Source organism: Carassius auratus, chromosome 27 (assembly GCF_003368295.1).
Source record: "Carassius auratus strain Wakin chromosome 27, ASM336829v1, whole genome shotgun sequence".
Taxonomy (NCBI): Eukaryota; Metazoa; Chordata; class Actinopteri; order Cypriniformes; family Cyprinidae; genus Carassius; species Carassius auratus.
In genome coordinates, this window is record NC_039269.1 from 11870083 (window position 1) to 11891334 (window position 21252).

At 36.6% G+C, this 21252-nt stretch overlaps 2 protein-coding genes across 4 annotated transcripts in view; both read left to right on the top strand.

Annotated features, from left to right (window-relative positions):
* Positions 1-17509, top strand: part of LOC113045506 (rho GTPase-activating protein 29-like) — a 37313-nt gene extending 19804 nt beyond the window's left edge. For 2 of the 3 annotated variants that reach the window (XM_026205909.1, XM_026205911.1), the window contains 19 exons: positions 380-452; positions 2600-2654; positions 3497-3652; positions 3738-3802; positions 4439-4549; positions 4640-4720; positions 4806-4973; positions 5346-5483; positions 5952-6142; positions 6477-6649; positions 8164-8295; positions 8855-8953; positions 9389-9552; positions 9641-9829; positions 9921-10058; positions 10565-10791; positions 10945-11215; positions 11303-11417; positions 15758-17509. In XM_026205909.1, coding sequence (XP_026061694.1) covers positions 380-452; positions 2600-2654; positions 3497-3652; positions 3738-3802; positions 4439-4549; positions 4640-4720; positions 4806-4973; positions 5346-5483; positions 5952-6142; positions 6477-6649; positions 8164-8295; positions 8855-8953; positions 9389-9552; positions 9641-9829; positions 9921-10058; positions 10565-10791; positions 10945-11215; positions 11303-11417; positions 15758-16683 — 3472 coding nt within the window. In that variant the 3' untranslated portion in view covers positions 16684-17509. The remainder of the gene's footprint in view (positions 1-379; positions 453-2599; positions 2655-3496; positions 3653-3737; positions 3803-4438; positions 4550-4639; positions 4721-4805; positions 4974-5345; positions 5484-5951; positions 6143-6476; positions 6650-8163; positions 8296-8854; positions 8954-9388; positions 9553-9640; positions 9830-9920; positions 10059-10564; positions 10792-10944; positions 11216-11302; positions 11418-15757) is intronic. The other variant, XM_026205910.1, reaches the window with a different exon arrangement.
* A 1190-nt stretch (positions 17510-18699) lies between these two features.
* The window catches only part of LOC113045507 (retinal-specific ATP-binding cassette transporter-like), a 35128-nt gene continuing 32575 nt past the window's right edge, over positions 18700-21252 (top strand). Inside the window, exons 1-2 of the mRNA XM_026205912.1 lie at positions 18700-18789; positions 20014-20124. Coding sequence (XP_026061697.1) covers positions 20059-20124 — 66 coding nt within the window. The 5' untranslated portion in view covers positions 18700-18789; positions 20014-20058. The remainder of the gene's footprint in view (positions 18790-20013; positions 20125-21252) is intronic.

Below are 21252 nucleotides of genomic sequence, written 5' to 3' on the forward strand. Positions count from 1 at the left end.
TCAACTAAACAGCATGCTAAGTGCCCAAGTCCCGCCCCGGAAAGTTCCGGACCTTTGAAAAAGTAGTATCTCACGAACAGGGACTTTCTGAGGGGCAATTTTTTACCCGGAAATGTATTTAGATCCTGGTTCCTGTGGTGGAAACATGCCGAGTATCAGCCCAAAGTCCCTAGTTCGTGGCTTTAATTTGTGGTTCGGAGTTTAGGAATAATGTCAGTGAGGGTGAGTAAATGATGACAGAATTTGTATTTTTGGATGAACTAACCTTTAAAACTACTCACATTCTTGATCTATTTGCGATTAAAATTAGCACTATAATATTGTAAGTTATGTTATGTGCAGTGTACCAGCAGTGACTTGTCTTACTTTGCCATTTCAGAGTGTCTGACTTCCTTATGGGAGATGTGGACAGTGGCTCCAGGTTGGGGTACCCCCAAACCAGAAGAAGTCGAGTAAGTAATCCATTGCCTTAAAAGTTTCTTAGAAAAAAAAAAAATATTATTTGCTCATCCTCGTGTTGTTCCTAACCCATGTGCTATTAGTTCAGTGGAACAGAAAATGATAGTGTTGCTTTTTATAAACAACAGTATCATATGGGTTCAGAAGAATTTAAACATATTACCATTAAAAAGCTTGGGATTTCAGTAAGAAGTTTTTCATGTTTTTGACAGGAGTATCTTATGCTCACCAAGGCTGCATTTAAAATTTCATTTATTCCTGTGGTTTGGAGTTCAAGAAACTTTCATATAAAACGGTTGTGCTGCTTACTATTTTTGAGGAAACAGTGATACATTTGTTTCAGGATTATGTGACGAATAGAAAGATCAAACGGCATCTATTTGAAATAGAAATCTTTTGTCACATTATACGTGTCTTTATGGTCACTTTTGATCAATGTAATGTGTCTTTGCCGAATAAAAAAAAGTGTGTAGTTGTATGGACTAGTTTTATGAAGGGATGGGGCGAAAAATCGATACAGTATAGTATAGCGATATTTTCCGCAGCAATACTGTATCAATACATGGAAGCCAAGTATCTATCTTTTAGTTTAATATTTGGTAGAATAATAAAATAAATTGGTGGTGTTGAGTCTGGTAAGGTCAGCTGAGTCACCTTCAGCATGCAGTGAGTTGGTAAAATCAAGATGGCGGCATCGCAGAACATTATCAGGAAAACCCCATTTGTCTCTAAATCTGATGTATGGACATACTTTAGATTTAAAAAAACAATTAGGGGATGTTAAGTAGTGGTGCACCTTATTTTCGGCATCTGAAAATCTTTTTTGATTTTCAGCTGAAACAGAAGAAAATGCGAGCAGGAAATAAAGGCTACATTTAATAATAATAATAATAATATATCCAGCAGTGTTCAACACGCATGTTTCACTCATTATATATTATTTGGATGATTAGTCCAAACCAACAACAACTTATATCTGATTCTGTTACATAGAAGTGAATAAAAATAATATATTGATATTTAATATTAATGTAACACAATGTTAATTAATGTATTAACTAAAATGAACAAACAATGAACAATATATTTATTACAGTATTTATTCATCTTTTTAATGTTAGTTAATGAGAATACAGTTGTTCGTTTTTAGTTCATGTTAATTCAGAGTGCATTAAACTAGCACTACTGTTGATTTTAATAATGAATTAGTAAATGTTGAAATTAACATGAATTAAGATTAATAAATGCTGAAGAACGTTCATTCTTAGTTTGTTAACAGTAGTTAACTAATGTTAGCTAATGAACCTTATTGTAAAGTGTTACCAATATTAATATAAATTATGTTTTATTATGTTACTTTCAGTCAAAGTGTGGTTACTTAAATGGCTTGTGTTTTTTTTTTTTGTTGTTGTTGTTTGTTTGTTTTAATTCAGTATCATTAAAACTGAGTTACATTTTAAAATGTCTTACAAAATTCTATGATTTAATATAATAAATAATCATTACAAAGCATTTTCAGTATCTGCAAATTTATAAATATATTTCAGAATATTTCAGTATTTTCAGCATCCCTAGATGTAAGACTACATGTTTTATATAATTAAATTTAAATTTAACAGTAATTTTACTTTACAGATGCTTTTTGTACAAGTTCAAATTGCACTGTTATATCGCAGTAAATCGTAGAATATTGCAATACATTTAAAACCGCAATATTATTGTATTGTGACACAGTATCTTGATAATATCATATCGTGAGGCCTCTGGTGATTCCCACCCCTAGTTTTATGGCATGTGTATGATTTTTATGTCCTTGTTAGCACTTGACAGATGTGGTTAATATGGAATATGTGGAATTAGATGCAGAATTCTTATTTTGTGTTCCACAGAAAAAAATAGATAATAGCATTTCAACTTTTTTTTTTTGTTGTTGGTGAACTATCCCTTTAAGTTGAGATGTCTGCTTTGAAAATAATGAAACCTGGCTGGCCCCTGTGATTTAAAGAGAAAGGTTTGATGAACTGAGACACTGAGAGATAAGATAAAAGAGAAGCACTCAAAAGAAGCACCTTTTCATCCCTCACCTCTGTAATCAAACTTCTCATCCCGTGTGAAACGTCTTTCTCTTTATCTCCTCTAGTCTTTTGAAAACCTCTCTGAAGATTCAGGAGGCTGCAGTCAAAAGGATCTGACAGGTAAATGGATTTCCTTTCCTTCTTCTATCAAGGTTTTCGTCACAAAGCAGGCTCTTGCCGCTGATGTGTTGAAAACAATCTCATCACATATTTTATGTGCCTCAGAGCTACGGTAATACAAACTTCAACAACGTTTTCTAGTTAAACAAACCGCACAAGAAGAGTGTTCTTGCAGAGAGACACATGAGATGTACTAACAATGGTCATAATCAACAAGAGAGCGCTACACACCCTGTAGCTTTTCGTATAGTTTAAAATTGTTCTTGTTTGCCAAATGGTTGACATTCTTTGGGGTTTTTTGGACATTTTTTGTGAGAAATGGGAACCACATGTGGCTTATTGGGCGGGGTGCTTGGATTCGGCGCAGCTGAGTTGCGTGTCAATGCATTTGACAACGTTTAAGCACAGATTTTACGAGAAGATCTCACATGCTCATACTGTGCAATAAATCTTATATACTGTACATCTAATGCTACCACAGATTAGTGTCTGTTTAGGAAGACTTCTTTCTCTTTTAAGTCAAGGGGATGGTGGAGAGTATTTATTTCTCTTAAAAGCAAGTTTGCCACCCATTTCAGGGCTGTTGCTGCCTTTAATAAAGCTGACTTGTAAAATTTGCCTTGTAACTGTTGGCCTATAAACCCTGTAGGGTGGTAACATTTAAAAGTAGATTTTAAATGACAGTTTTTAGAGAGCGGAGAGACATGGTTGAGGAAATATAAATGTCTTCAAAGGGTACCTCTGTGCTTTTTCAGCAGACTTTTTAAACAATGTGGAGCATTTGAGTATTTTTTGGATGTGTGTGTTCATATGTGGTGTTCCTTGTATATGTGTGTTTCTAGATCCTGCTCTGTCTCCAGAGCTGTCCACTGTGGAGCAGGTGGACCTTCTTCTGCTCAAGAATGAGAGTGGAGTAGAGTCGGCTTTGCTCTATGCCAAGGCCTGGTCCAAATACACCAAAGATGTATTGGCCTGGGTGGAGAAACGCCTCAGCTTGGGTCAGTCCATTCTTAAAGCCTGACCTTTTGTTTTGTCTTAATTGTTGAACTTTAGTGTTTCATTTGGTGTCTCTGTATTTGACAGACATGGAATGTGCCAAAAGCTTTGCCAAGATTGCAGAGTCCGCAAAGGCAGTGGCAAGTCAGCAGGTGATGGTCTTTTGTTTTTATAAAATGTGATATATATATATATATATATATATATATATATATATATATATATATATATATATATATATATATATATATATTTGATGTACTACCATTCAAATTGTTGGGAAGAATTTTGAAAGAAATTAATACTTTTATTTGATAAAAATAATTAAAAGGGACAATAAAGACATATATAATGTATGTATATCTCAAATAATTACTGTTCTTTTAATCTTTCTGATTATAAAAAAAATCTTGAAAAAAATTATTAATGGTTTCCATAAAAAAAGCAGGACAACTCTTTTCAACAACAACAAAAATGAAGAAGAAATGCACCAAATGGATTTTGAAGATTTATTTGACACTGAATAATTTTGCCATCACAGGGATAAATAGCAATACATTTTAGAATATATTAAAATTGAAAATAGTTATTTTAAATTGCAGTAATATTTCACAGCATTGCTCTTTGTAATGTATTTTTGATATTAAAAAAATCTGCCTTGTGTGCATAAGAGACTTGTTTCAAAAACATTAAAATAATTTTACCAATCCCAAGTTTTTGAATGGTAGTGTATTTGATTTTAGACCTTAAAGTGACATTATTGTGTGGCTGTGTTCTTTTATCTAAAGGACTTCATGCCGTTCCGGGATATTTATGTCTCTGCCTTTAAAAATGAGATTGAGTACAATCAGGTTCTGCTCCAAACAGCTGCAGCTCTACAAACCAACAAATTCATACAGGTATGATCCGCTATATCTGCTGTTAACTTGTAGCTAATTATGTAACAAATCATTTTCTTTAATTCCACAAAATTCCTATAAAACCAACAGCCACTGCTGGCCCGCAGGAACGATCTAGACAAGCAGAGGAAAGAGATAAAGGAACAATGGCAAAGAGAGCTTAAGAAAATGGTATATCCGATTCTTTGAATTCTTTGAATTTCATCACTAAGGTTTGTTCACGACCGATAGTGCTTGATAACCCATGTGCTTTCAGAGCGAGGCTGAGAGCGCTTTGAAGAAGACTCGGCTGCTGAAGGTGCAGAAGAGGGAGGAGTACGAGAAGGCACGCAGCTCCACCAGCCGCACCGAGGAGGAGCAGCCCACAGCAGGAGGCAGGACTCTGGAGAAGAAACGGAGGGCGGAGGAAGAGGCCCTACAGAAGGTACTGCACTGTAACTCCAACAGGGTTAATATAGACTGCACAAACACACACACCCTTGAGTTTATTGACCTTGTTTATTGGGCATCAAAGTGGTGATGAGAAACACAGAGTTTGTGCGAATTCCTTTGATATTCTTTAACTTCTGATGTACTGTCTGAAAATCAGGTCATGTAATCTAAACATTACAAACACGGCTATTAAAACCCAGACACCCATCAACTGCATATCATCACACCTTGAGTGAGCACTTTTGCAGTCTTGTTTGGTGCAGCTGGTGGCGTGGAAATTACACACTTTGGCTTGAAACAGGCTTGGAAAATCACTATGCTTTTGTTTTGTTTGGCTGATTGTCTGTTTTTGTGCTGCCTCTAGGCTGAGGAAGCGCACGAGCAGTATAAAGCCTGTGTGGCCGATCTAGAGGCGAAGAAGGTCAGCCTGTCAAACGCTAAGAGTGAGATCCTCGCTCAAATTCGGAAGCTGGTCTTCCAGTGTGACCTGACCCTGAAAGCGGTCTGTATTCATTTGATCCAGTTTAAACGTTTTTTTATGTTTTTAAATAAAAAATACAGTAAAGTTTTAAAATATTAAAAACAATTGTTTTCAATTTAGTATATTTTAAAATGTAATTTATTCCTGTGATGGAAAGTCTTAAGTGTCGCATGATCCTTTGGAAATCATTCTAATATGCCTATTTGCTGCTAAAGAAACATTGATTTATTATTATTATTAATGCTGCTTAGTAATTTTGGAAATCATGATATCTTGAATGCTAAATTCAAAAGAACAGCTATTATTTAAATTCGAACTGTTTTTTTTTAGTAATAGTTTAAATATATTTACTGTCACTTTTGATTAATTCATTGTATTCTTGCTATATATATATATATAAAAAAAATCTTACTGACCTCAAACTTTCAAGCTTCTCCATGAAAGTAAATACCATTATTGTATACTGACTATTCTCAAAAACTCTCGCAGGTGACAGTGAACTGGTTCCAGATGCAGCAGGCTCAGAGCCAGCCTCTCTCAGTCAACTACCAAGCTCTAAATGAACAGGCCAAAAAGTATGAACCAGGCCAGCGCTACTCTGAGTTCGTGTGCAGCCTGCCTAAAGAGCGTGTGTGGCTGGAGTCTCTGTCTCAGGACATTACAGCTTCCTCAAAAACGGGGTAAGTCCACACTCAAGTTTCCGCGTGGGCCAGAGAGAGGCTGCATTGTTTGCATCTTCCTCAGGAAGAACGATGAACGAAACAACGGTCGGTGAAAGCGGGTTGTTTATCCAGAAATTCTGCGCACATGTAAACTCTGCTTTTCAGCTTGACCTCTGAATCACACCCATGTACGAACATACTGGCCAGTGCTATCACCGCTCTTTACAGTGCATTCAAATCTCACATTTTCCTGTGGAGTAACCCATTTCCCCAGCAGCAGAGATTTTGCACAGCCTGTTTTGCTTGCTGTATTTTAATAAAGAGTGTTTTAACAAGTGACTTTCCTTTCCAGAATGTCCCTTCACAAGAGGTCTCAGAGCAGCACCCGCTCATCCCATGGGAACCTGTCGCAAGGCTCTGTAACTTCTGCAGATAACCACAGCATAGATGGGGTTGAGGGTACCGTACAACCTTGCAAGGCCAAGATCGCAGAGAGGCGGTCTAATAGCAGTTTAGACATGCAAGGTAAGAGTTGAGAAGGATCTAGACTGGCCACTTAAATGTGTAGGTTTAAAATGGTACATTTCTGTTGCACTAAACGGAATGAATAGAATAATGACAGATTTCACCTATCTATTTGTTTGGATAAACAGATCCAACCTGACTGTAACTTATGTTGAGCTTAAGTTGCTATGTCAGGCTGCTCATGCAGATCTCATGCAAATCTTTGGGTGACATCAGTCTACTCAGACTTAGGGCCCTGTGAAATCCATTTTATTATTTTTTTTTCCGCTTTTTAACTTTCTGGGTGGCTTTTTTTTAAACTTTGTTTTAATGCTTAAATTAAATGTTATTCATCAAAAATCATGTATAATTAATTGAAATCATGAAACCTACAATATTAAACCATAATTTATTAAAAGTAAAAAAAAAAAAAATAAGGCCCTGTGATATGTTTTTTTTTTTTGTAATGTTTTCTATTGAAAAAAAAAAAATGTATTCCATTTTAATGGGTTCATTGAATATTAATAATCAAAAGCATCTCTAATTAAATAACTGAAAAATTGTGTATTAAAATAATTATTTATTCATTTATTATTATTTTAGCTATTTATTTATTTTTTCAGAAATAGTGTGTGTATTTACATTTTTCTGCAAAATAAATTCTGGTAAATATTCCTTTAAAAAAGAATGTTATAATAATATTTGTATTATTATTAGTACTATTATTAAATTAAGTAATGTTTCTGTCATGGTTTCTTCATGTTAAACTAAACGTTTATTTTAATGGGTTGCTGTGAAGACTTTTCAGTTTCTGTTTCCATATGAAAAAAACATGATGAAATGCTCATGAATTTACTCTGAAATTATGTTTATGCATTCATGTACCCATATTTTGAAACGCCATGAGTGATTTAAGCGTAGTTTATCTTCTTTGAATGCATCCATCCAAAATTTGGTTAATTCTGTGGCATTCTGCATTATACAGTTCCAATTTAATGACTGGATTTCACAATTCCGTCCACGTTTTCTGCATCACAGAAATCATAGGGCCTTATGCATTTGTTAGACTCTGAATCTCCCAGACACGTATTTTCTTCTCACTTAAACAAGATCCTGAGATGTTTGGCACTATTACACACACATTTTTGGAAAGCCTCAGAATCTTGAACAGCTTATTAGTTTTTTGGTTTGATGCAGCCACTGTGGGTTTTTACTCAGCATTGGCCATCCACAGCTTGGAAAAAAGCTGTCAGCAGACAGGATTAAGGCCCAAGACCCAGATCGGACCTCTGCTTCCAAAAAGCCCCTGTGCTGTGACATTATCAGGCTGCTGGATTACAACCTGAGCCCACATTTAATGCAGCATCCGGACTAGATGACTAAAAATCAAGCACATAAGCAAAATTTGTTAGCATGAAACAGTAGAAAGACTGATTCTCCTAAATGCACGAAGGGTTTTCTCCCTCAGTTTTAGGAATAGAGATTTCCTAGATGAAGGGCAAAGGTAATTCGGAGGTTTATTGTGTGTGTTGTAGTGTTAAGGACGCAGGGCTCCCAGCGAGCCTGGAGCTCAGGCAGTGCCGGTGGAGGAGGGATGTGCAGTGACTCGGAGAGTGCTGGAGGAAGCAGTGAGTCTCGCTCAATGGACTCCCCCACAGCTAGTCCAGGTACTTTCTTTGGTGTCATCACACAGCATCCTACAGTACAGTGCATTTCACAATAGGAGGTTAATCCCACACCAAAATTGGTTTAATGTATGAGTAGGCCAATATGTATGTTTGACATACATATCAGTTTACATCAAATCAAAGTGCTTTTTTTGATAGATGTTGTGACAGCTCTAAATCATACATACCACAAAAACTTGTCTATATCTGTCAGCTAGATAGTGACATATTTACATCAGCAGAACTTAACAGATTCTGCAAAACAATAATGTTCACAACATCAAAGAAAAAGCAAGAATAAAAACGTGATCAACCAACTGTTAGGACTTTAGAATGTTAACACTGGCCTAATCAGGCAAGTTTTGTCAGATTTCCTTAAATGTTTTACTCTTTTCCAGTTGCATCAGCCATTCTTATTGTCCAGTGTAATGTGTTGCTAGTTTAGGCACGTTTGTGAGTTTTGCTTGTAAAATGGTTGACCTAGTTATCAGTGGACAGGATGGAGAAGTGCTTTGCAGGACGGACGTATCAAGTGTGTGTTTATATGTGTGTGTTACAGGGGATTTCAAACGCAGGCTTCCCAGAACCCCCTCAACTGGTACCATGTCTTCTGCAGATGACCTGGATGAGAGGGAACCACCCTCCCCGTTAGATAATGGTTGGTAGTACAATCTGAACAGTGTGATTGTGAGTGTATGTGTGGTGACACCACAGGTTTGTTTTTATTATGCAAGTGCTGAATCGCTCGCACCCATGTTTTTGCTTTCAGTGCAGCTGTGCAGACGGGCTGGGTGTTGACACTGGCAGACTGCCACAGTTGGCAGTTCCTGTCTCTCCAACAAAAGTGTTACATTTCAGTTATAATTGCTGAATGCAAACAAATGTTAAAAGTAGGGAAATACATTTGAGGAACTGGAGAGAAGCTCCTGCTTCCTCAAAAGTACTAAAGAACCATTCATGAAATAGGAATGCAATAGTCATGAAAGTTTTTTCAATTCCCATCCCAACTCACATTTAAGACTCTTGATCATCCTGTAGCCACACCAGAACGTATTTTTTCAGCTATTAAAACACTTGCCTTTTCTTGTCCCAGGCCTTACTGAAATGGTGATGGAAACGGCCAGTTCTCCCGGCCCTTTTCGTAACACACAGATGTCAAAAGCGGCACAAACTCACAAGTTGCGGAAACTGCGAGCGCCTTCCAAATGCAGAGAATGTGACGGGCTGGTCGTGTTTCACGGGGCTGAATGTGAGGAGGTACGGTCATCAACTTCAACGCTCACATCTGTTCCGTTCACATTGTTCATTAGAGCCGGTTGTCATTCCCTGATCTCTTTTTCCATAGTGCTCTTTGGCCTGTCATAAGAAATGCCTGGAGACTCTTGCCATTCAGTGTGGTCATAAGAAGCTCCAGGGCAGACTGCACCTATTCGGGATTGACTTCGCCCAAGTAGCTAAGAACAGTCCTGACGGCATCCCTTTCATCATCAAAAAATGCACCTCAGAAATTGAGAGTCGTGCCCTGAACATTAAGGTGAAGAATCGAGAGGCAACTGAAAGGAATTTGTTCAGTTCAATGTTTGTGAGTCATTTTGGAGTGACGCCTACTTTCGGTTCATTTCAAGGGCATTTATCGGGTGAATGGGGCGAAGTCTCGTGTGGAGAAGCTGTGCCAGGCCTTTGAGAATGGAAAGGACTTAGTGGAGCTTTCTGACCTCCACCCACATGACATAAGCAACGTGCTCAAGCTTTACCTGAGACAGGTGTGGTGGGACAAATAATCCCAGTTTCATCATGTCTATATGAAACTTGAAATAATAGAGTGCAACAGTGTCCGCCCGCTTTTTGGTTTCGGAAGTATTTTTCACCTAGGAGTTTTTTATTTGTTATAGAGCTATAAGCCTTGAGACAAAGCAACCAGCTATGAGGTGAATCACAACATTGCAAACTTTGTTCTTGAAAAATGTTTGTGAAAATCTTATATATATGGTGTGTACTTAACATATCTAATAAGGTTAAAGTAAGTAGTCTGACAAGGCATGAAAAATGATTTGCAGTTCTTCACAGGAGTGGACATGCACTAAAAACCATTTAGCTCATTGTAGGTCTATCTTTAAGGGTTTATAAGTTAAAAATCAGTTCCTTAAGGAGAAAATTAATTCGATTTTATCTGCCAAAGCCCAGCTGTTGCACTCTATAGTGTCTTCCATTGCTTTTCACATTTTGCTGATTTGACACTGTCTTAATAAATAATTCAATTGATTTTCAGCTGCCAGAGCCATTGATTCTGTATCGGTATTACAACGATATCATCGGGCTGGCAAAAGAGACTAAGAACATGAAGGAGACGGACTCAACTGAAGATGAATCACCAGGAGAGCAGCAGTGCCTCAGTATTGAGCTTAAAAGTGTCCTCATTAAAATCGGAGACCTCCTTCGCCAGCTTCCAGTGGCCCACTACAAAACCCTGCAGTTCCTCATCACCCATCTGCACAGGTACACCAACACAAAGCATAAACCAAAGCATGTTTAAAGAGCTCATATAGCAAAGCAGCAGGAATCCCTTTTTGGGATCTGTTTTTCTTTGCTTGCTGCTTGACGTCCTTGAATGTGTTTAGTGAAAGTGAAATATAATGTATGACTCTACAGAGTGTCAGAGCAAGCTGAGGAGAACAAGATGACCGCAAGTAACCTGGGCATCATCTTCGGTCCCACCCTCATCAAGCCCAGGCAGTTGGAGGCAGAAGTGTCACTGTCCTCTGTGGTTGACTACCCCCACCAGGCCCGCATGGTGGACCTGTTGATCAGGCACCACCAGATGATCTTTGATGTCCCCCTCAGCCCTGTGTCTCCCACCAGTCCGTCAGCACCACAGCCAGCGCTCAGCCGCCACTTCCAATCTCTCATGGATATCAAAGAAGTGAGCTGGGCCAGAGAATGAAAGCTGGACTTTTGGGGGGACTTTATTAGAAATTTGATTTCTGATCTGTGTTTATCCTTCATACAGAGTGCAAAAGTCTACAAGAGACACTCGTCTGTGATTACCTCTACACAGCTAATGGAGAGAGTGAAGGAGAAAGTGAAGGAGATGAAGGCAGGGGACGATAAAGGGCAAACTCCTGGTTAGTATGATTGTCTCTGCTCATTTTTGGTATTAATTGTTAGCATAAAATCAATACTGACCCCCTTTGATGAGCCATGGCAGAATGAGAAATAGATAATATCTTGTCTAAAAGCATAGCAGGAAAAAATAGCTCATATTGATGTGAAAATTAAGTGAAAGTTTATGCAAGAAAAATGAATATAATTGTTTTGAAAATATTCTTCAGTAATATTGATGTGGTTTTGTTAAAATAAATAATGATGATTTCTTGGGTTGTCCCTGACTAAAGCAGGAAAAATAGATCTTTTTTTTTTTCATTTGAAAGTGAAAGTTTATGCAAGAAAAATTAATATATTTGTTTTGAAAATATTCTTCAGCAATATTTATGTGGTTTTGTTAAAACAAATAATGAAGATTTCTAGGGCTGTCCCCGACTAAAGATTTTTCTGGTCGTCTAGTAGTCATTCATTTTAAGAATCATTTGACTAATTGCAAGTTTATTAATAAACCATTTAAATCATAATACCAAGCCTTTAATTGCCTTCATAGTCTAATAAGCAAAGCACACGCCTAAAGCTTGCCACAGAGCACCGGCAGAAGTAACGATAATGTATGTGTCAGGGAAAAAACAGTAAGGAGGCTGCATTAACATTTCAAATAATTCATTGATAAACTAGTGCTTTCTTTGTTTTTGGTTTAAGAGATGAAGTCGGCGACACAGAGACAGACAGCGCGTCCTGTTTGCTTTCATTATTTTACAAAAGCGCAATGTTTTGTTGTTACTGTGAGTACACACAAATAAATGTAGCGTCTTTAAAAATCCGAAAGATGTATTACTCTTATCTGTATGACCAAAAATTATGGAGTATTTTAAGAGCAAATGACCGCATCGGTACCTTCATCTGTCCTGCATTGAGCTACTGTTCAGCTTCTTCACTCCACACAGTCACTTAAACAGCCCACATTACTCTGGGTTAACATTAGATTGAGTGGCTTAAAGTTGCTAATACTTTTCACATGATAAGCCACATTTGAGGTCGATAAATGATAGACGAGTGTTTGGATGTCCTGTCTGATGTAACTAGCCTATATTACCACATACACCAGCAATTAACGATCTGTTGGTCATGGACTGTGTGACTTGCCCTGTGTATATTATTTTTTTTCCTGCGGCTAAGCGACTAATAAAATCATATTTTTCAAATAAAGCCAGGGTAACCCTGTGAAAATGACATGAATATGACATGCATAAAGTGCAGCATAATTTAAAATCACGAATTTAGGGCCCTATTTTAATGATCTAAACGCAAAGTGTAAAGCACGGAAAAACGGTTGGCGCGCCTGGGTGCATGGTCTAAACGGGTTCTCCCTATTCTCTTAATGAGCAATGGGTGTTTTTTGGGTGTAACGTGCAATAAACCAATCAGAGTCTTATCTTCCATTCCCTTTAAGAGCCAGTTGCGCTCGTGCCATAACGGAATTGTTATTTACACGGCAGAATTTGGCAAGCGCAAAGACAGGATGCGCCTCCGAGATGAAATGGAGCTGCTCGTGTGGGAGCAAATAGATAGCCTAATTCTGATATATGTGATGACTATTCATTATGACATTATATATAAATTTTTATTTTTTACTTTTATTTTTTTACTTTTATTTTTATATATTTAATTAGCATTCAAAATATTCTTATGCATTGCAATCCTTAATTTTTATATATATTTGGCATGTTTGTGTGCTGCTGTGCATCCCTGTGTTTAATAACCAGTGTTTACGTGCGTCGTGGACCCGCCTATACTAACATGCTCTTTAAATAACAGAAAAAACATTGCGCAAGACTTTAGACCAGGTTTGAAATGGTCTATGGCGCAGTCTATTTTCAGCTCCTTAAAATAGCAATGTGCCTGAACACACCTCTTTTTTAGATCAGCACGCCCATGGGCGCACAAATGAGCGCAAATGCATTTGCTAATTAAAACGATGTGGCGCTGGATGGAAAAATGCAACCGGACTGAATCTAGCAAACACACTTGAGCTGTGCTTTGCGTCGGTTGTATTATAGGGCCCTTAAAGTTTAAAGCATTCAATTAACACGGACTGACCATCACGCAGAGAACATGTGATCATGCTGTATAAAAATGCACACTTCACAAGATTTCACAGCTGGATTTGACTGAGTTTGAATGGTTTGTGAAATTTAATGTTCATTAGTCATTCAAAGATTAAAATTATATAAATGCATTTTTGCTTAATGCTGATGGCAAATGAGACAGTGTTATAATGTTTGCCTTTCTATCACTATTAGGCTTAATAAAAAATTAATCGTTATAATACATTCTGTACATCAATTTCTTTGCTTAAGAGTTCTATCTGATTGTTAGACCGACTTCTATCCGTATTAGACAGAATCGTTTACGATGATGAACGAGAGAGAGTTTGAGCACTATGTGTGCTCAGGTGTGCTGTCAAAATAAAAGTTCCGCCTCTAATACATCGGCCAAGCAGAAAAACTTTTCAGCCGATGCAGATATTTGAAATATGCCAGATATCGTCCGAAATATCAGCCATGGTGATATATTGGTTGACCACTAGTTATGAGTTATAAGTTCTACAAATTTCAATAATTACAACTGGTTATTCTCAGATGATTTAATCTTATGTATTTCATATAATTATATATTCAAAAATAATGCTCTGTGCATCTTTAGACATTATAAATTTGCTAGTTTTCATTATAGATTTGTGCAAAAAAGTTTGCAATATTTTATAAATTTCGATAAAAAAAACTTTCTGCGAATTGACAGCATTTCCATTAACTGATGTTATGTGACCACATTTTCTCCCCCCTCGTAATAAGTAATAACTACAGATGTTGCTAGGCTTATGTATATAGCAGCCACTGGACTAGCCATTATTTTTAACATATAGGCATATAGGATTGTATTTTTAGTGAAGCAGTGTGAAGAGCCGCTTCTGAAACGTACTGCTGCGTAGCTGGTATAAACACAAGCACTGAATAGAGTGGCCAGTGGAAGTGTCAGAGGCGTAATGTGCTGCAGACATGTGCAGTGTAAATAAGGGTTTATCCAAGTATTAATGGCAAGGAAAGCCCTTAATAATTGAGAACGGCCACATATGAGGTGTTTCTTGGAGGTTGTAGTACATTAAAGAATGATCATGTGACTTTTACGCATGTCAGGTGACCTGTAAATGTAAAAAAAAAAAAAAAAAAAAAACTTCATTCTGTTGCAGTTTTGCAAAATATTCCTTTTTCAAATTGCCTGAAAAACCACCTCATGCGAACGTAAAAACATTTTAGCGGTATATCAGAGTTGTTTGCAAAACTTACTTGTTTCCATTAGGTGTATTGACCTGTAAATGTGAAAAAAAGAAATGCATTCTGTTGCAGTTTTGCGAAATAATATTTATTTTTCAAGTTGCTTTAAAAACCACCTCAGGGAATATTACAACTTTTTTGCGATATATCAGGGTTTTCCAAAATTGACATGTTTCCGTTTTCGTTTGCGCTATTTTCTTACTACAGTAGTTCTTCTGAAGTATGTAAAATTTGAGAATTTTAATTTATGAACTCATTAATGGAAAGTTGTGGATCACATATAATATGGTTTTAGTTGAAAAATATAAGGTTTTGACTTTTCTAAGTCTTTATTTCAGTCAGGCAAAACTAGAGGTGTCCCCGACTAAGGATTTACATAGTAGTACAAGTATCAGAATTTTGCTGAAAATCGACTGGTAGTCGAATGATAAGTTTGGGAGTGGGGCAAAATACATTACCAAGAGTCAAGTTTGACTTTCGACAGTCATAATTTACTGATGTTATCATGCAGGGAAAATGTGTAACGGACACCTTGCAGATAAAATTGGGGGAAATAACGTTTTATGTTTAGATTAAACAATGGTTAACATTAAACTTCTAACTTTAAACTCATATTTCTAAACTGCTGAGGTAAGTGTACCATTTGATTTAAGGGAACTAGTTGCTTATTAGCATAATGGGATATTAACTGTTTATTAAAATACATTTTAATGCCTTATTATGCACGATCATATTCTAGATCCCTTAACCTTTCACATTACCTAAACATAACAACTACCTTACTATTAATTTACAGCACATTAGGAGTTTACTGAAAGCAAACTCTCAGTTATACAAGTTGGACAAACTTAAAGTGAACAGCCTATGTGTTTCGAAATCTAAAATGTTACTAGTTTAAATCGTGATTTGTTTTGGCCAAATCAAAAGTATTTAATTGTGTCTTTTTCAATAATATTTATTTTCAGTAATTTAATTACAAGTGACAGGAAAGACATGTATGCTACTAAACGTGTTTTCCATTCCAGCAGGTGAGTCCTCAGATGTCAATGAGGTAGGCTCAGCTCCTGTAGACGTGCAGAAGTTCCCATCGGGTGCCAGCAGCCGAGTGGTGCAACTACGTACTCAGCGCACCAAGCCAGTGTCTCGACCCATCAGCATGCCCGTGGAGCGACTGCTCAACGAGCGCAACAGTCGCAACACAGAAGACTGTGAACACTCACAGCCCACCATTCATGAGACCCCCGAACCGGACAAGCCTTCGACACCGCGCGTCACCAGCCATTACAGAAACCCCTTCATTGACACACAGACACTGAGGAGGACCTGGGACAGACAGTACAGGCATTACGATGTGACTCCCAGAACTGCAATGATAGTGGCCAACCTGCCTTCCTCTGGTGTGCCAAAACCGTCAGAAATTAGCGTTGTACCCCAAAGCAGCACCAGTAGAACAAATGGTAAAAGCCAGTCCACCGCGGCTCCGATATCCTTCCGAGCGCCACGGACACTAAAACCCCCTCCCGGAACGTTCTATAGACCTCCATCAGTAAGTCAAATAAGGCCATTTGACTCACTGGCAAAAACCGTTTCACCAACAACAACCACTACCACAGGAGCTATTTACACAACATCCATCACCATATTTACAACAGCAGCCACATCGAATGTTTCGACAGTCTCCGCAGCCGTCACGACTCCCCCAACCACACCAACAACATCAGTGACGAGCACGCTAACAGCCAAGCCAACCTTTACGACAGTCATGAGCGCTGTATCAAGAGCAGAGGAAGGACTGTCAGAGAACGACTCCATCAGCCCCGTCACACTCTCTCCGCCTCAATCTCCAAGCTCCAGCGCAGACGAGCCCGGCCCTACAGACGCCAAACCCCTCTATCAGAGACGGAGTTGGCGAAAGCAGGAGCTAGAGCATCGAGAGGCCCATTTTGTTTAAAAAAATGCCCTCTTGTATTGCTTGGTACAGCATCCTATATGTGACGCTCAGAAAGTGACTGATTCCTCCACAGGCCTCACAAGGTCATTTTAATGGTCTAGTAGATCTGTCTACGGCTTTATGTGTGTGTATTTGTATGTAAACTGTCGTTTTTGTGCCATACTGTATATATGAAAATTGTTTTAATATCCCTTTGAGAAAGGGCAAAAATATTAGGAGAGAGGTGAAACGTCTCTATGAAATTTTGTCTCTTCAAGCTACTATTTGAGCCAGAAATGTCAGCAGAGGTCCAAAACATTTGTGACATTCGCTTATCCATAAGTGAGCACTCTTTTATGTTATTTTCAGATGTTGTTTCTGAACATTTATGCCAAATGTGTCTTTTCTTATTATCTCCTTTATAGTGATGAGATGAGACACTTCTATAACAGTAAATAATCAGCTATATTAATGTGTTAATAAAGTCAAAGGTTGTGTAATAATTGTATAAACTCAGAAGGAATGTGTATAGTATTATCTGTAAATTCATGCCAACTTGCTCATTTTGATGCACTTGCACAGCCTAACTTTTTAACATGCATTCATCACTGCCCTTTCATGATGTAATGCAGCCACTGCTGGCTGTTTTATTTGTTTTATAGTTTGTCTCTTGGAAACACTCCTGCTTGTGTGTGTTCTAGGCTGCGGAAGTGCATCGGTGTTATTTCAGAGTTATATATGCATTTGTTTACATTTTTACACATAACCTGCTGCCATAAACACATCTATACCAACAATTCTTGAAGACATGCAACATGTTTGCAGATTAAATATTTAGTTAAAACTATTTTCTGCTCTATTTTTTCTTTCATGTTTTGTGCATTCAAGTGTAAAAGACTAAATGTTTTATTTTTAACTGAAACATTAAAAATTGTTGAAATGCAGCTGAAATTAAATATACATATTACATGACAATTTACATTTTAGATACTGTAGAACTTCAAAGTTAGAAGTGTTGCAACTTACTGAAATAAAAATAAATAAATTAAAGCTTAATAGTAATATTAATAAAGTAATATGAATAGTATTATTAACATTAAAATATAATGAAATATAAAAACATTACGAAGACACAAAAATTTAAAATTTCTGAAAATATACAAATATAAGAATATTAAATACTATGGTATATAAATTATGACTTCTGCACCATGATTTTCTTCCTCATTTTCCATATGCTAGATAAAAGTTGTAATGTTTAATCACTCGGAAAAGTAAAAGTACCTCTTTCAAAAAAAAAAAAAAGCACAATTTGAAAACAGTTTGGAAGAATTTGATTTAATACTCACAAAAACAACAGTAACAGAATTCCTGCCTTAGCAAACATACTAATTAAATTAGTTTTTAAATTACAGTTTATTACGATGTGATCAGGTGAACATGTTCAGTACTTCATGTCAGAGGTTTTTTTGGGGAAAGCCACACTTTCTGTCCAGTGGGCATTCTTACCTGTTGTCCTCCCTCCGTGGATATCTGTCTGTTTGGCTGAAACTGTCCCTGTCCCGCTCGGACTCGTGCAACAAACACACCACACTCAAACAGAAGACTTCAAATAAAACAGTCTCCAAATGTCCAGAATGCACAATATAACAACACACATATCAATATTCTTAAATGCCTCACCAGTCTCCCACATGTAGAGTCCTCCTAAGCCATCTTCAAGAATCAGTTAAAACACATCTCTTCCATCTTTATTTGACCCTCTAACTCTAGCACTCTCTATTCTAATTCTATTCTTTAAAAAAATTACTCATTTTAGATTTGCACTCTATTAATTTACTAACTGCTTCTTTTTCTAATTCATGTTTTCTTGATTTGTAAGTCACTTTGGATAAAAGCATCTGCTAAATGACTAAATGTAAATGTCAATGTACATGTAAATAAACAGCAGTCATGTTCAAATGGAGGGCTTTGCTGGTGGCCATGTTAACCCTGCAGATTAAGGCAATCGGATTAGTCGAGTCAGAAGCAGCAAGTTTGGCTGTTGTGTTTCAGCGACTATCATGGACTGGAATCATCTACTTTTATTCGTGAATGATACAGAACTCATATTTCTTCACCGCTGAGGTAAGTGTACCATTTGATTTAAGGGAACAACACTATTCACTATTAACTAGTTGTTTATTAGCATTCTGGGATATTAACTGTTTATTAACACTTTCCAATTACCTAAACATTACAACTAGCTTTAATTAGCAGCACATTAGGAGTTTACTGAAAGCAAACTCTCAGTTATAAAAGTTGGACAAATTTAAAGTGAACAGCCTATGTGTTTCGAAATCTAAAATGTTACTAGTTTAAATCATGATTTGTTTGGGCAAATCAAAAATATTGAATTGTGTCTTTTTAAATAATACTTCTATTCAGTAATTTAATTAAAATTGACAGTAAAAACATATGTTACTAAAGGTTTGAAATACATTTTGGTTGTTTTGAACTTCCTATTTATTAAAAAAATTAATAATGGCTAAGTAATGAAAAATGCACATACAAGCAGCACAATAGTTTTCAACATCGTAATAGATGTTTTTTAATAGAAAGATTTATAAAAGAGCATGTGACACTGAAGACTGAAGTAATGACTGCTTTGCAACCACATTGTTTTTTACATCAAAATTACATTTTAAAACACATTAAAATAGAAAACAGATATTTTACATTGTAATATTTTTCAGTGTTTTTACTGTATGTTCGGTCAGATAAATGGTGCTTTGGTGAGAATAAGAGACTTTAAAAAGCATTACCACATTCTTCTGACCAGTACTGAACAGTACTGTACATTAATGAAGGGTTAAAGTTGTTGGCCTTTGTGGAAAATATGTATGTTAAAGCTGCCATTTAAATGTCATGCTTTTAATTCTTTGATATTCATTTAAAGATCAAGACAGTCAAAAGAGAGTCTGCAAGATGAGACATTTGTATCTGAACCTGAACTGAAAGGGCTTTAATCAGTGTTTGTGTTAAAAGACTGCTGTGGAAAATTAGACGTCTAACAGACATAATAACAGCTCTGTTTGTGACTGCTGTGCTGTTTTGGTCTTGCTGTATAGTCATTGCCGTGGCTCAAAATAGTTCAGTGGTTCAATGCAAGGCCCATATTTTCCTTTAAAGATTTGTGACCCAATTTCACATGACGTCTCCAGGCAACATTTCACTAAAACAGCTGTTTTCATTAATGAAGACTAGCTGTCTGAAAGCTCTACAACGCTAATGACATTCATCTGTGGCTTGAATTGCTGCAAGTTTTCCTTCAGTCCGATTGTGAGTAAGAAGGATGTGATGTGTTGACAGGTTTGTTGCAGCTTGTTGACCCCTACACGGGGTTAAGCTGGGGCCATGAACACAGGCAGCCAGATCCGTCTGCTGCTCTGGAAGAACTGGACGCTCCGCAAGAGACAAAAGGTGCAATTAACCCATTCACTGGGACACGAAACAATCATCACGGGCTGTAGTTTCTAAAGCCTCAAAACAGCTTGTATTTAGAGCGCTCTGTTTATATCATGAGATACAAACCTCAGAAATTCGGTTGCAAGTTCAGGATTTAGGCAGTTTGGACATACTGTACCATACAAAACCAAATACAAAACTGAAAAGATAGTGTTTTAAACCTTTTGGGGAATTTTTATTTTATTTTTGTTTTGATGTGCTATTTATTGTCTGTTTAACATTAAAGTCTACCTATTATGGGTAATCAATTCATTACCAATATGCAATTTTTTTCTTTTTGATGTCAACATGAAAGGCTTGGGATCCGTTTAAAAACGACTCCTTTCAATGATTCTGAGTCGATTCTTTCTTTTGGGAGACAATAACTTTTTATATGGTGCAGATAAAAAAAATTTGCAGAATTATTTCATTAACTTAGAGCTGTGTTACACACTGCATGGAAGGTCATTTAAAAAAAATCCATTATGGGGGACTTTAAGGCAACACTTGACGATGATTGATAGGTCGGCATCTAATCCGTTTCTGGCGGATGTTAGATGTTTTTTTTTCTTTCTTGCTAATCTTTTAAAACATAATTTAATAAAAAAGGCTAAATGTCCAGTTGACATACCAAACTTTATGATATTGATGCTTAAATAGAAAAAAAAAAAGACTCTAGTATTCAATGTCTTCAAATTATTTCAACAAAATAGTACAGGTTTTTTAATACTGACTGACCATATTATGAAATTAATTATCATTGTCTGAAATTGTATTATTACTATTGTACATCCTTGTATAGTTCTTTCAGGTTAATGCATTATTTAATTATTATATAATATGGAACAGCAATTTATTTCAGCATTTATTTAGGTCTATAAAGACGAAAAACATTTCCTTTAATTCTGTTAATTATCACAAAAGCTGCCTGTTTTAAAACATTCTTTTTTTTTTTTATTAATAAAAGCTGAGTGTATTGATGAAACAATAAATTATAGAATGTTTGTACAACTTGAAATGTTATAAATGCATTAACATGTAGAAATTCACAGTGAACTACATAGAAAATTATGTCATCATTTATTTACCCTCATGTTGTTCCAA